Here is a 14,476-nt window from a genome sequence, read left to right as displayed (position 1 = left end):
GATTTGGAGGATGAATGTGTTTATGCATTTCTTTATCTCTGCTCTTCTCTATAAAACAGACTTAAAGCAGCTTATGCAAATGAAAATAAAAATACAATAAAGCAGATCCAAGTTACAATCAAAGATGTCTAAATTATAACACTAACACTTTTAACAGTTAATCCGAAAAGAGCATTCATGTTTATTTCTTTTTCATGCTGGCATTTGCCCACAATTTATATAACTTTAAAATAGACAATGAAGACATTTAAATAGTTGAAGATTTTTTTCCCCCATGCTTTGGCTTCATCATTCATCAGGATAGAGATGCAGTCAAGGTATAAGAATAAGACGGGGCCTTGGAAGGGCAACTATGAAGAAAGTAGGCAAGATCCTAAAGTTTCAAGATACATTATGCCATCGTATTTCCTATGTATGGTTGTGAAAAGCTAGACAGTGAAGAAACCTGATCAGAAGAAAATCAACATTGAAATATGGAGCTGGAGAAGAGTTTTACGGATACCACGGACTGCTAAGAAAACAAATAAATGTGACCAAAAGCAAATCAAGCCCAAACTCTTCCTAAATTCCAAATTGACTAAACTGAGAGTGTTTTACTTTGGACGTATCAAGAGAAGACATGGCTCACTAGAAAAGACAATAATACTATGTAACAAAATTTGGAAAAAAAAATGTTCCTAGTTTGAAAGTGTTATTTAATTGTGACATACTGTCGGATGCTCATGGGTGTGTAAATTCTGCATGAAGAGGAGAGCAACCACAAGTGTAATGTGTGATAAGGAGATCCCAATCCGCCTAAAATCGAAAATCTACGGGACAGTGGTGAGACCGGTCGCTCTAGACACCACTAAGTGCTGGCTAACCACAAAGGCCGTCGAGCACACTCTGCACACTATGGAAATGTGGATGCTCAGGTGCTCAGTGAGTGCTACCCTGAAGGACAAGGATTCCAAACCATACAGGGCACTCCATCTTCGGAGTTTCTGATCACAGAGAAGATGAAGGAATCCCGTCTGAGATGGTTGGGACATGTGCAACGAAGTGATGAGGGTTCCGTCACTAAAACTGAGCTGAATATGGAAGTTGCAGAAACCAGGCCACGTGGCAGACCTAAATCACCCTGGCTCAACTGTTTGAAATGTAACATGGCTGAAGCAAGACTCACAATGAGAGATGCAACTGATAGGAACAAGTGGAAAAAAAGAAAACAAACAGACTCTGAGAATTTGTGAGACAAACGCTAAGAATATTTCCTGTTTAATTTTGCAGTACTTCCTTTGAAAGTAGTTGTTATACTCCAGACACTTTGTGTTTCCTTCCTTCTCTCTTTTTTTATCCTTCCCTACTTTCCTTCATTCTCTTCCTCTCTTTCTTCCTCCCTTCTTTTTCATTCCTCCTTCCTTCCCTCTTTTTGTCCTTCCATTTTTCCCTTCTTTTCCTTCCTTCCGTCTTTTCTCCCTCCCTCTTTCTCTTCCCTTCCATTTCTTTATCCTTCCCTACTTTCCTTCCCTTTTTCCTTCCTTCCTTCCCTCTTTCTCCTTCCATCCTTCCCTCTTTCCTTCCTCCCTCTCTCGTTCTCTTTCATTCCTTCCTTCCCTTTTGTCTTTCCTTCCTTCTCTCTTTCCTTTATCCTTCTCTCCCTTCCATCTTTCTCTTCCTTTTTCTTTCTTCTTTCCCTGTTTCCTTCCTCCTTCCCTTCTGCCCTTTAATCCTTCCTTCCCCTCTCCTTCTCTCTCACTTCTTCTCCTTCCTTCTCTTCCTTCCCCCTTCCCTTTTGTCTTTCCTTCCTTCTCGTTTCCCTCCTGCTTCCCTCTTTCTCCTTCCATCCTTCTCTTCATTCCTTCTCTTTTTCCTTCCTTCCTCCTTCCCTTCCTTCCATCCTGTAATCCTTCCTTCCCTTTTGTCTTTCCTTTCTTCCCTCATCCCTCCCTCAATCCATCTCTTCCTCTTTCTCCTTTCTTCCTTCTCTTTCCTTCCTCCTTCCCTCTTCCCATCCTATTTCCATCTCTCCCTCTTTCTCCTTCCTTCTCTCTTTCCTTCCTCCTTCCCTTCTACCTAGCAGGGAGTGCTAGCATGCATCCCCTAAGTTAGCAAGTTAGCCCATGCTTGGTATAGCATGATGCATACAAAACTGCCTTTTCCATCCTTGAAGTGGCTAAGCAAAGGAAGGGGGCTGTGCTTCCAAACCGTGGGCGTGTTTTGTCAAAGGGACTACAATTCCCAGCGACCCCCGGAGGAGGGAGCTCTGTCCGGGCAGGGCGGAGTCAGAGGCGGGATCGGCTCGCCTTCTGCATGGCCGAAGCAGAACTAGTTGCAGCTGCCATTGCAAGGTCCACAGCCACCAACTGGGAGTCCCAATGGCCTCGCCCCTCAAAGTCTGCATCGTGGGCTCAGGAAACTGGTGAGGAAGGAGAAACCTTTGTCTTGTTGTTGTTGTTTTTTGGGGAGGGATGGAAAGGGAGTCCTTTTCCACCCAGAGGGAGTGTCTCCTCGCCCAGTTGGGTGCATCTACACTGGAGAATAAATGCGGATTGATACTACTCTTGCTGTGGAATGCTGGGAGTTGCAGTTTGCTGAGGCACCAGCCCTCCTTTGGAAAGGAAGGCATGTAAAAGAAATACTACCACTCCCATGACTCTGCTGCATTGAGACCTGGCAGGAAAGTGCACTATTTCTGCAGTGGAGACCCACCCACATAGGAAGGAACCCAGTGCTTTCTTCCAACCCTTCTGTCAATCAATGTTTGTATTCCAAGTCAACAAAGGCAGGGTCATTGCTATGTAATACAGTCTGAAACTGCACTATGTTGTCAGTGTATAGACCTATGCAGTTGCATTATATTGGTCTAGACCAGGCATGGGCAAACTTGGGCCTTTCAGGTGTTTTGGACTCCAACTCCCACCATTCCTAACAGCCTCAGGCCCCTTCCTTTTCCCCCTCAGCCGCTTAAGCGGCTGAGGGGGAAAAGGAAAGGGCCTGAGGCTGTTAGGAATGGTGGGAGTTGGAGTCCAAAACACCCTAAAGCCCAAGTTTGCCCATGCCTAGTCTATACTGACCATATACTACCGTTTTGGAATAAATATTTCCAAACCGTAGATAGTTGAATTCCAAACCCTGGATAGTTGATCCGTATCCCGGATCCAGGATCCGCGGATACGGAGTAACATTTGTAAAGTGTCTGCTTAGGAAGAACAAGGCGGGCAGGAACACCAGCTCACCTTCCTTATCTAGTGGGAGACCAAAGTCTTAACACGTCACCACTTCCTTATTGTTGAATTTGCAGCTTCCTGCTTCGCTTCCAGTTTTTCTGAATTGCACACAGTGCCTCGATGTTGTTTTAGAGCTGGGCCTCAATGTCTTGCTTTCAAGCTGGTTTAAAGGGAATGTCGCCATCGACAATAAACAAGGCACATACAACACTGTTACGGTATATCGGTTTGCTACTGCTTTAATTCTGCCAAGGAACCCCATGGTGTGCCATTCCTTCCTACCGGAGTGGTTCCTATTGATCTACTCACATTTGCATGTTTTCAAATCGCTAGGTTGGCAGGAGCTAGGGCTAACAATGCTCCCTGGATTTGAACCACCGACTTTTCGGTCAGCAAGTGGTGCAGAGGGTTAAACCGCTGATCTGCTGAACTTGCCGACTGAAATGTCGATGGTTTGAATCCAGGGAGTGCTGTTAGCCCTAGCTCCTGCCAACCTAGCAGTTCAAAACATGCAAATTTGAGTAGATCAATAGGTACCGCTCCAGTGGGAAGGTAACAGCGCACCATGCAGTCATGTCGGCCACATGAACTTGAAGGCGGTTCGAATCCAGGGAGTGCTGTTAGCCCTAGCTCCTGTCAACCTAGCAGCTCAAAAACATGCAAATGTGGGTAGATCAATAGGTACCGCTCCTGCAGGAAGGTAATGGCGCACCATGCAGTCATGCTGGCCATATGAACTTGGAGGCGGTTCGAATCCAGGGAGCACTGTTAGCCCTAGTTCCTGCCAGCCTACCAGTTCGAAAACATGCAAATGTGCGTAGTTCAATAGGTACCTCTCCGGTAGGAAGATAACAGCGCACCATGCAGTCATGCTGGCCATATGAACTTGGAGGCGGTTCAAATCCAGGAAGCACTGTTAGCCCTAGTTCCTGCCAAGCTAGCAGTTCAAAAACATGCAAATGTGAGTAGATCAATAGGTACCACTCCGGTGAGAAGGTAATAGTGCACCATGACAGACAACATCAGCTCTTCGTCATAGAAGTGTGCACCACCGCCAGGGTCAGACACAACTAAACTTAATGTCAAGGAGAAACCTTTACCTTAATTGTGTTAACTCTCCATTTATAGAAGCCAGGGATTTGTAGTTTGGTGAGGGATATAGAAATGTCGGCATGAGAGACCTAACAAATAATTCAGAGGGTGTGCTTACACTGTAGAATGAATGCAGTTTGTCACGCTTTAACTTACCTTGTTGTGCCATCTGGGCATATTTGGGAGGGGGTCACCACGATCAACATTAGCAAACACACAAATATAAAACAGAAAGTGGACTGTAGTTCAGCATTATGCCTTAGTTTTGTTTATATTCCATGATATGTTTATTTACAAGTTAAACATCTCTTATTTCAAAATCCGAAATGGTCCACATGGGTGGTTGGAATAGTAACAACATATGTTTCAAGCGTATGTAAACATTGCCTCATGCACAAAATTATTGAAAAATATTGTGTAAACTCGCCTTCAGGCGGTGCCTATAAGATGCATATGAAACATAAATCCATTTCATGTTTAGACCTGGATCTCATTTCCAAGATATCTCATTATGTATCTATATGCAACAACAGGCATTCCAAAATCCAAAACAATTCTGATTCAAAGCTTTTCAGATAAGGGATACTCAGCCTGTGTTTAGGTTTGCCATTAAGTCAGAAATGGCTTGAATGCACACAACAGCAATAATAATCTGGAGTGTTAACAGGGTACTGTATACACTTTCTTTCTTTCTTTCTTTCTTTCTTTCCTTCCTTCTTTCATCTATCTTGACAAGATAGTGTGGGGGTAAGGTAATCTCAAAAGTAGTGATTGGCCCAAGGTCATCCCAGTGAGATTCATGATTCAGTCTGGGTCTCCCTGATCCTTGTGCTATCACAACTATGTTGCAATGGGCCCTGCACCTTTTACACAGTGCTGTGACTATCCTGTACAAAAATCGGCTATTTGGACTCTCTTGATGTTTTTAGACTGCAGCTTCCATTATCTTTTATTACTTGCTCTGCTGGTTAACCTGGATGGGAACTTTAGGCCAGAAATGTATGGAGGACCACAGTTGTTGGAAATAGCAACCTTCTACAAGCCTCCTATACTAGTTTTTATGTATATAATTCAGATTACTTGCTATATTGCAGGGGTCCTCAAACTAAGGCCCAAGGGCCAGATACGGTCCTCCAAGGTCATTTACGCGGCCCTCGCTCAGAGTCAACCTAAGTCTGAAACTACTTGAAAGCACACAACAACAACAATAATCCTATCTCATCAGCCAAAAGCAGGCCCACACTTCCCATTGAAATACTAATAAGTTTATATTGGTTAAAATTGTTCTTCATTTTAATTATTTTATTGTTTTAAAGTGTTTTTTGCACCACAAATTAGATATGTGCAGTGCATAGGAATTCATTCATGTTTTTTTCACATTATAAGCTGACCCTCCAACAATTTGAGGGACTGTGACCTGGCCCTCTGTTTAAAAAGTTTGAGGACCCCTGCTATATTGTATAGGCCCCGTGATGGCACAGTGGGTTAAACCGCTGACCTGCTGGACTTACTGACCAAATGGTTGATGGTTCGAATTCGGGGAGTGGGGTGAGTTCCCGCTGTTAACCCCAACTTCTGCCAACCTGGCTGTTCGAAAACATGCAAATGTGAGTAGATTAATAGGTAAGGTAGCCTTCTGCGGGAAGGCAATGGTACTCCATGCAGTCATGCTGGCCACATAACCTTGGAGGTGTCTATGGATAATGCCGGCTCTTCGGTTTAGAAATTGAGATGAGCACCACCCCCAGAGTCAGACACGACTAGACTTAATGTAATGGGAAACCTTTACTATATTGTATGAATATTTGATATGCAGTTTTCCCTTAACTCTATGTTGTTTGAGGTTATGGGAGGGACTGCAGACCATGTGACCAGATCTGGGACTATTCAGATTGAGACTCCATTTTAGAAGTCAGTTTTGCATCAAAAGCAGTACAGTTTAGAAGTCAGTGTCAGTATTCTGCAGTTTGTAATCAGTCTGTATTGAGTCAGAGTTCAGTAATGTTTTAGACTGAAGAGAGTGTTAGTCTGTATGCAACAAAGAAGAGGCTGAAACAGAATGCTTTAGAAAACTTCCTGTTTAAACTGTTTAAACTGTCAACCAATAAGAAAAGTTTGTAAGTAAATAAACTGTGTTACTTTTAACAAATACTATCAATTTTTGGTCTTTTGAGAGCATGATTTAAATGCATTATATTTTTGAGTAGGGTTTTTTTGAGGGGGGGCAACTGAAATAACACTTCTGAAGATCTGCTATATATTTTGGGCATCGGCATATCTTTGTTCCTAACAGTTCAAAGAGATAACCAGGTATATCAGTCTAACAACTGAGAAACCTAATTTGCCTTGCATGAATACTAGTGGATATTTACCACTAAGGATACGATTCACTCAAACAAGTATTTAACTCAGGGGAAAACCTTTACCTAGACATTATCATATTGCATTTTTAGTATGCTACATGTCAGAGTGGAGATTTGAACCCAAGTCTTGCTGCATATACGTGAACATTGTGTCTTGCAGAAATACGTGTTACAACCTGGAATTAAAACAGATTTCATTATTTTACTGTTTGATTTACACAAGATACTTAGCACTGCAAAGATGCAAAATCGTTGTATTGTGTCACAAAAGTTAAGTACGTACAATACAGAGAAACAGATGTGCTCATTGGTTGCGTTATTATCCAACCCCTTTGCTGTGACACATCTAAATGAATTCTGCTACAGTTCACTCAAGTGGTAAGAATGCCAACTAAATCAATTTTTGTTCTAAGTTATAGGGCATCAACATTTACGTACATAATATAAGTTGACACCTTATATTAATAACAAGAGCCTCAACTTGTAAAAAATTACAGGTTGAGTCACTTTCTCTCTTTGCCAGCGGACAGGAGCAAAAACAATATACTGAAATCAAATCCTTAGTACATTGTTTGGCACTTTATGAAGGTTTCCTTGTTTTTAATTTTGCTTCAGCTCATGTGATGATTTCTAGGCAGACAAGGATTTTCACACGTAAAACAGAATGATACTGTTTACATGGCTACAGGAAGGGTCTTGTGGCTTTCCAAACCTGGATTTGGGGTTAGAGGGCTTTATATATAAACCATGTATGACAAGTTTTGAATTAATATACTGCAACCTGGAGAAGAAGGGAGGAGAAGACCAGACTGTTTTGCTTTAGGATGAAAAGCTTCAAGCACAAATGTTACTTGGCATCTTTGGGGCACCTCAGCATTGTTTTAAAGGCAAAACTTGGATCCTGTATTTGGTAGAGGTTGTTATGCTTCTCGGATTGCTTTGTTTGTTTGATGAAATAGTTCAACTGTCTCACTGAAGATGCCAAGTTCTGATGACGACAGAGATCTTACTACGTGTTTTACTCACGCAGCTGGGCTGCTATAAACACAGGTTTTACAGATTGTAGCCCTCACTATATACAAACGTGCGCTACAAGACAAAACCAAGGGTATTTTGAATAAAGATCTGGCCTTCTGGTATCAGTTTGAAGAATGGTAAATATGGGTGAGAGATTATGTGATGCTGACTTTTCTTTATAGTAGTGTTTAGCTTATTTATGTAGCTTTGTCTGTCTGGCTTTTGATTATTTTTTTTTACCACTCATGGTGATTTTTTTTTTCATGTCAGGAGTGAATTAAGAAACTGCAAGTTAATTGGCCATCTGCAAAGACATTGCCCAGTTGACCCCTGGATGTTTGATGTTTTACCATCCTTGTGAGGGGCTTCCCTCATGTCCCCGCATGGAGAGCTAGAGCTGACAGAGGGAGCTCAACCCGCTCTCCCCGGATTTGAATTGCTGACCTGTCAGTCAGCGGCCCTTCTGGCACAAGGGTTTAATCCATTGCACTACCGGGGGCAATTAAAGTGAAATTAAAGTCAGATAATGGCATGGTTCCTGCCAATCATTAGGTTCAATTTGAATTCACGGATGTGATCATCAGTGGAAGACATAGTCTTTTCATCTACAATTTAAAAAAAAATTATAGTCATTATGACAACGCTGGTTAGAGAATCCAGTCTAAAATAATAACTTTTCCACTCTGAATGTATCACACTTTTATCACAATATGTTCTCTGAAATTGTGGTGTGTATGGAAGAGAAAAACAACAACCAAAACATATTGTTCAACCATATGGAAAATTATTGATTTTTAAAGTTGTAAATTTTAAATTATGGAATCAGTTGTAAATTTTAAATTATGGAATCAGGTTGAAGCAGCAGGGGTTTTCTAGAGGTGAGAAAGAGAAGTTATAAGGGGTGGATTTTCCTACTCTATAAAACCTTACTTGCAGCATTTGTATCCCACTGTTTATTTATTTATCTTGTCAGAAGCAAATTGAGAATAGTTATAATGTATAAAAAAACCACAAACAAAGTTAAAATTTTGCATGGTACTAAATTTCATTTGACCCAAAGCTGGCCCTTTTGAGTGCCTCTTGTGTCGCTGTAAGAAAGTCCTCCATTGTGCATGTGACAGGGCTCAGTCTGTATTGTAGTAGGTAGTCTGTGGTTTGCTCTTCACCACACTTGCATGTTGTGGACTCCACTTTGTGGCCCCATTTCTTAAGGATAGCACTGCATCTCGTGGTGGCAGAGCACAGTCTGTTCAGTGCCTTCCAAGTAGCCCAGTCTTCTGTATGCCCAGGAGGAAGTTTCTCATTCAATCTCAGCCACTGGTTGAGGTTCCAGGTTTAGCCTGCCACTTTTGGACTCTCACTTGCTGAGGTGTTCCTGCGAGTATCTCTGTAGATCTTAGAAAGCTGTTTCTTGATTTAAGGTGCTGGCTGATATCCGAACAGAGGATCAGTCCTTGAGATGTCAGTGCCTTGGTATCCCACTACATAGCTGGAAAAGACTCACAGAGCATCTTACAGATTAATAAAAACCCTAAAAGTTCCAAATCCTGTCCAAGCTTGGAGGCTAAGGAGGGTCATCCATGGTTAGCACTTGGATGGAAGACTACCAACTACTGCAGTACCAAGGGACTGGCAAAACTAAATCTGGATATGTCTTGCCTAAAATCCCTATGAAATTCATGTAGTCACCAACAGGAGACTTGAAGACACATGCACACAGATAGTCCTGCCTTTATGCTTGTACATAATTGCAAAAGATGGATGGAGCCCCCGGTAGCGCAGTGGGTTAAGCCCCTGTGCTGGCAGGACTGGACTGATAGGTCACAGGTTCGAATCCGGGGAGAGACGGATGAGCTCCCTCTATCAGCTCCAGCTCCTTATACGGGGACATGAGAGAAGCTTCCCACAAGGATGATAAAAACATAAAATCATCCGGGTGTCCCCTGGGCAACGTCCTTGCAGATGGCCAATTCTCTCACACCAGAAGCGACTTGCAGTTTCTCAAGTCGCTCCTGACACAACAAAAAAAAATTGCAAAAGATTCAACAAAAAAATAAAAATGCATGATTAGGGGAAAGTAAAACAAGAAAGCTCAGGTTCTTAACTATGTATATGAAATATTGATACTGTCAAAAGTTTATTTTTTTATTCACATTTTGATTATTTTAATTCATTCAGGATTTTGATGATGTTGGTGTTCATGTCAACGTGGTTAAATAGTGTTGATTAAAACAAAAAGACCATTTCAGGTGGTGATGAAGTGTCAGTACACTTTGAGTTTGTGACCTGCTGTTTACAGATATACGTTCTGCCAAAAAATAGTAACAGAGTTTATCATTTATGATTTTCAAATCAGACTTGAAATGAATTGTCAAAACGAGTAACAGGCAACTGAGCACAAGCTGATGATTTCAGTAAATTTACCTTTCAGGAGAAGCGAAAGCTAGAATTGCAAGGAAATAATAACAACAGCAACAATGATGATAATAATAGGACTGCTACTTCTGACACATTGCCTTTGTTTACCATAAAAACACACCATGTTATTTTTTCGGAAAATAATATATTATCATATTGTTATTTTGTGTATTACAAGTAATGTCTGTGCATCATTTTAGAAATGATGGGTAGGTGTTGCAGCCATTATCCTGGGTTTTTAAAGTGTACTTTTGTCCATAAACTAAAATTAAAAAATGATGTATTGCTAACATCGTACTTTGAAAACACTGTTCAAACGAATGTTACTTTAAAAAAAACATGTTTGTAATGCTGAGTTGGAAAAAATGCTTATGTGAGTTGGAAAAAAAGCAAAGAGAATGATAAAGTATGTTTGTTGATTGATATCCCTTTTATTTCCCTGCTGTCCCTTCAGTCTCATTGTTAACTTAATAAGATTTGAAAGTGATTCAGTCACTAGTGCAAACAAGACTGGGAATAATGGCAATGTTATTTGGTGCCCTTGTGGTTTTCTTCCACTTGCGCACAGCGTTTGAAATTAAATTTGCTCAGTTACAAGTGATGTACCGTAACATAGCTACAGTCTAGCAACAAATTTAGGCAGAAGTATTTCAAAGAAACTTTAATTTCTCGGCCTGTCATTACCTATGACAAAAGATCTTTACCAACTGCTTGCTTGGAGTGTTGGTTTGGATTCATAGAATTGTGGTGTTTGAAGGGACCACAAGGACCATCTTGTTATTAGGACTAGCATATTGCTGTTAGGGTCCCTTTCTCACAGCTGAATAAAATCCCACATTATCTGCTTTGAACTGGAATATATGGCAGTGTGGACTCAGATAGCCCAGTTCAAAGCAGATATTGTGAGATTTTCTGCCTTGATATTCTCGTTTATATAGCTGTGTGGAAGTCCCTACATCTTCTTCTCCAAGCTAAGCATATCCAGATCCTCACATTTGTAGACCAGGCATCCTCAAGCTGCAGTCTTCCAGCTGTTTGGGCCTCCAACTTCCAGAACTCCTGACCATTGAACAAGCAGGCTAGGGCTTCTGGGAGTTGGAGGCCCAAACAGCTGAAGGGTTGCAGTTTGAGGATGCCTGTTTTAGACCTTTGATCATTTGGGTCATCTTTCATCTGGACACATTCCAGCTTGTCAGTATATTACTTGAATTGTGGTCTCCAGGACACAGTAATTCAGATGAGGTCTGACCAAAGTAGAGTACTGTGGTACTACTGCTTCCCACAATCTTGACCATTGCTTCTTAAACTCTGGATCCTGATTCCAAATAGGGTCTGCTTAGCTCAGTGTTGGGGTCCCAATTAATTTAACAACAGTAGAGTTTTCTGAATGCCACCTAGTAGCTGTTTTAGTCATTTCCACAAATCTATTGTGCAATGCACCTTGCACATAATGATTTCAGCTATACCACATAAAAAGGAAAATCAGCCTTTTAGCAAGACTTGCAGATGCTGATTTGTTATCAATAAATGTTTGATTTTTATACGTATTTTATATAACTGTATACCCAAGGTGCGAAAAACATTTCTTAGGCCAAAAGCAGTCACAAATGGAAAAGTTTAAGAAGCCCTAACCACAGGTTCCTAATGCCATGAACCCTTAATGCTCTCCTCATGTCATGGTGACCCCCCAACCATGACATTATTTTCGTTGCTACTTCATAACTGTAATTTTGCTACTGTTATGAATCATAATGTAAATATCTGATATGCAGGATGTATTTTCATTCACTGGACCAAATTTGGCACAAATACCCAATACGCCCAAATTTGTATACTGGTGGGGTTGGGAGCAGGATTGTCATTTGAGAGTTGTGGTTGCTGGGATTTATATTTCACCTACAATCAAAGAGCATTCTGAACTCTACCAATGATGGAATTGAACTAAAGTTGGCGCACAGAATTCCCATGATCAACAGAAAATATTGGAAGGGTTTGGTGGGCATTGACCTTGAGTTTTGGAGTTGTAGTTCACCTACATCCAGAGACCCCTGTGGACTCAAACAATGATGGATCTGGACCAAACTTGTCACAAATACAAATACTCAATTTTCCCAAATGTGAACGCTGGTGTAGTTTGGGGAAAATAGACCTTGACATTTGGGAGTTGTGGTTGCTGCGATTTATAGTTCATCTACAAAGAACATTTTGAACTCCACCAACGGTGGAATTGAACCAATCTTGGCACACAGAACTCCCGTGACCACCAGAAAAAATTGGAAGAGTTTGGTGGGCACTGACCTTGAGTTTTGGAGTGTTAGTTCACCAACACCCAGAGAGCAGGAAGAGGGCTTTTGGTGGGAGGATTTGCCATCTGTTTTCAAAAAGGAACAGAATGACAGGCAGAGAGATCTTCAGCCTTTCCTGCCAAAGGGATTCCTAAAACCATCAGAAATACGTGTTTCCTGATGGTCTTTGGTGACCCCTCTGAACCTCTCCTCCCCTCATGACCCCCCACCTAAGGGTCCCAACTCTCAGGTTGAGGAAACACTGCCCTAGACTCTGTATTCCTGTTTATATTGGCCTTTTGTCTTCTGCATCGCATTGTTTACTCATGTTTACTTTGTAGACTACTAAGGACCCCTCTAGGGCCCTTCCACATAGCCCTATATCCCAGAATATCAGGGCAGAATATCCTTGATATTCTGGGATATAGGGCTGTATGTAAGGGCCTCTAGACAGGTCCTATATCCCAGGATCTGATCCCAGGTTTTCTGTTTATCCCAGATTATCTGGCAGTTGGGATTCATATAATCCAGAAAACCTGGGATCAGGTTCTGGGATATAGGGCCTGTCTGGAAGGACTCTAGGAACCCTAGGTTATTTTTACTTGTACAGCTCTCAAACTAGGTGTACCCTATATTTGTGCATTCGTTTTTCCTGCCAATATGTACCTTAAATGTACATGCATTTACCAAACTTCTTTTTGTTCCAAATCACACCTTTAATCCCTCCTGTGAATAAATTGGCTCTTAGCAATTTGAGGAGGGGGAGAGAATTCATTTATTTCAAAGTCTAAAGGAAGCAGGTTTTCAAGGGGGGAGCACAGTATATTTAAAAAATCAAGAGAAACTACTTATTCCCTACCTGTATTTTCATTCTTCCAAAAAAAAAGAGAGAGAAAAGAATCACCTCATATACACAAAGAAGGAGGTTCTATAAACAACAATGGAAGAGGCTTATGTCATTACAGAAAGAGACCTCCCTTTTCAATCAGTTGCCAGAAAGTCAATAGGCAAGTACACACACACCCTTTTTTTGCCATCCATCTTGAGGATTTGGAGACAATGGGGTTGCGTTCTTGTTCCTTTATCTGCCCCAATTTAATTATTCATATGCCACTCAGTCTTTTATTTCTGAGTCAAATTAAAGCAGCCTGCTGATTGTCAAGATTTCCCCGTATTTTCAATCAATGACCTCCTTTGTCCAGGGCCATCGAAGAACATTGAAAAAGTTGGATAATAAGATAGGAAATTATGCGGCTAATTGGCTTTCAAAAATGCATGTTTGCACTTTTGTCAAAAATGATATGTAGAAAATGTGGTCTCCTAAGGGTATTGTTGTGTTTTGAACCATTATGTATTGGAGAAAAATTTACATAAAGAAAAACAGTATGAAGAATTTATAATCAGTTCACTGAAAATTTATACTCAGAAGACCTGACATTAGGTCAAAATCGAGTGTGGAAGTTAGATCTAAACATGTCAACAACAAATGCACAATGGAATAATAATAATATATAGAACCTTCTTCCCATTAAATCCATTTCAGCAGCCTATATGTGAGATTACTAAGGGCTGTTGATGGGCAGAAGGCGTATTTTGCCAAACTCTGTGTGTTGAGCAAGATGTTCATCAGGGGGAAAAAATGAATACATTGAAAGCCAGTATGATGTTGTGGTTTGAGCATTGAACTGAGGTTCTGGGAGACCAGAGTTTGAATCCATGCTCAGCCATGGAAACCCATTGGTGACCTTGGTCAAGTCAAAGGGCATATCTACACTGATCCACAAAACTAGGGACGATCCAGTGTGGGATATGTTGAATTGGCCCTGGGATGGCTCAGACAAGTACTCCCCTAAGCCGATGCGGAAGTGGGAGGGAGTCCCAACTGCCTAGAGGCACCAAACACAGTTTGGCACTTCTGAACGGCCAACCGTAATATCCCTTTCTCTCTTTCGTGTTGCAGTTGCTTCCCGCCATGACACAGGTCCTGTTGGCCATCACCTGCAGGGACATCAGTCAGAATTAAGGGGTGACGGGGAACAGGGGAGAGGAGGAATCCCCTGTCTTCTTCCCCAATCAGAAGGTCACCTCAGCT

General features: G+C 41.4%; 1 protein-coding gene across 1 annotated transcript in view; it reads left to right on the top strand.

The window, feature by feature from the left end:
* Positions 1–2,258: 2,258 nt before the first annotated feature.
* The window catches only part of GPD1L (glycerol-3-phosphate dehydrogenase 1 like), a 31,075-nt gene continuing 18,857 nt past the window's right edge, over positions 2,259–14,476 (top strand). The window contains exon 1 of the mRNA XM_060781870.2: positions 2,259–2,401. Within this exon, the coding sequence (XP_060637853.1) occupies positions 2,358–2,401 (44 nt within the window). The 5' untranslated portion in view covers positions 2,259–2,357. The remainder of the gene's footprint in view (positions 2,402–14,476) is intronic.

This window comes from Anolis sagrei, chromosome 6 (assembly GCF_037176765.1).
Source record: "Anolis sagrei isolate rAnoSag1 chromosome 6, rAnoSag1.mat, whole genome shotgun sequence".
Taxonomy (NCBI): Eukaryota; Metazoa; Chordata; class Lepidosauria; order Squamata; family Dactyloidae; genus Anolis; species Anolis sagrei.
Note: the sequence above shows the minus strand (reverse complement) of the source record. Positions and strands in the feature narration are given on the sequence as shown.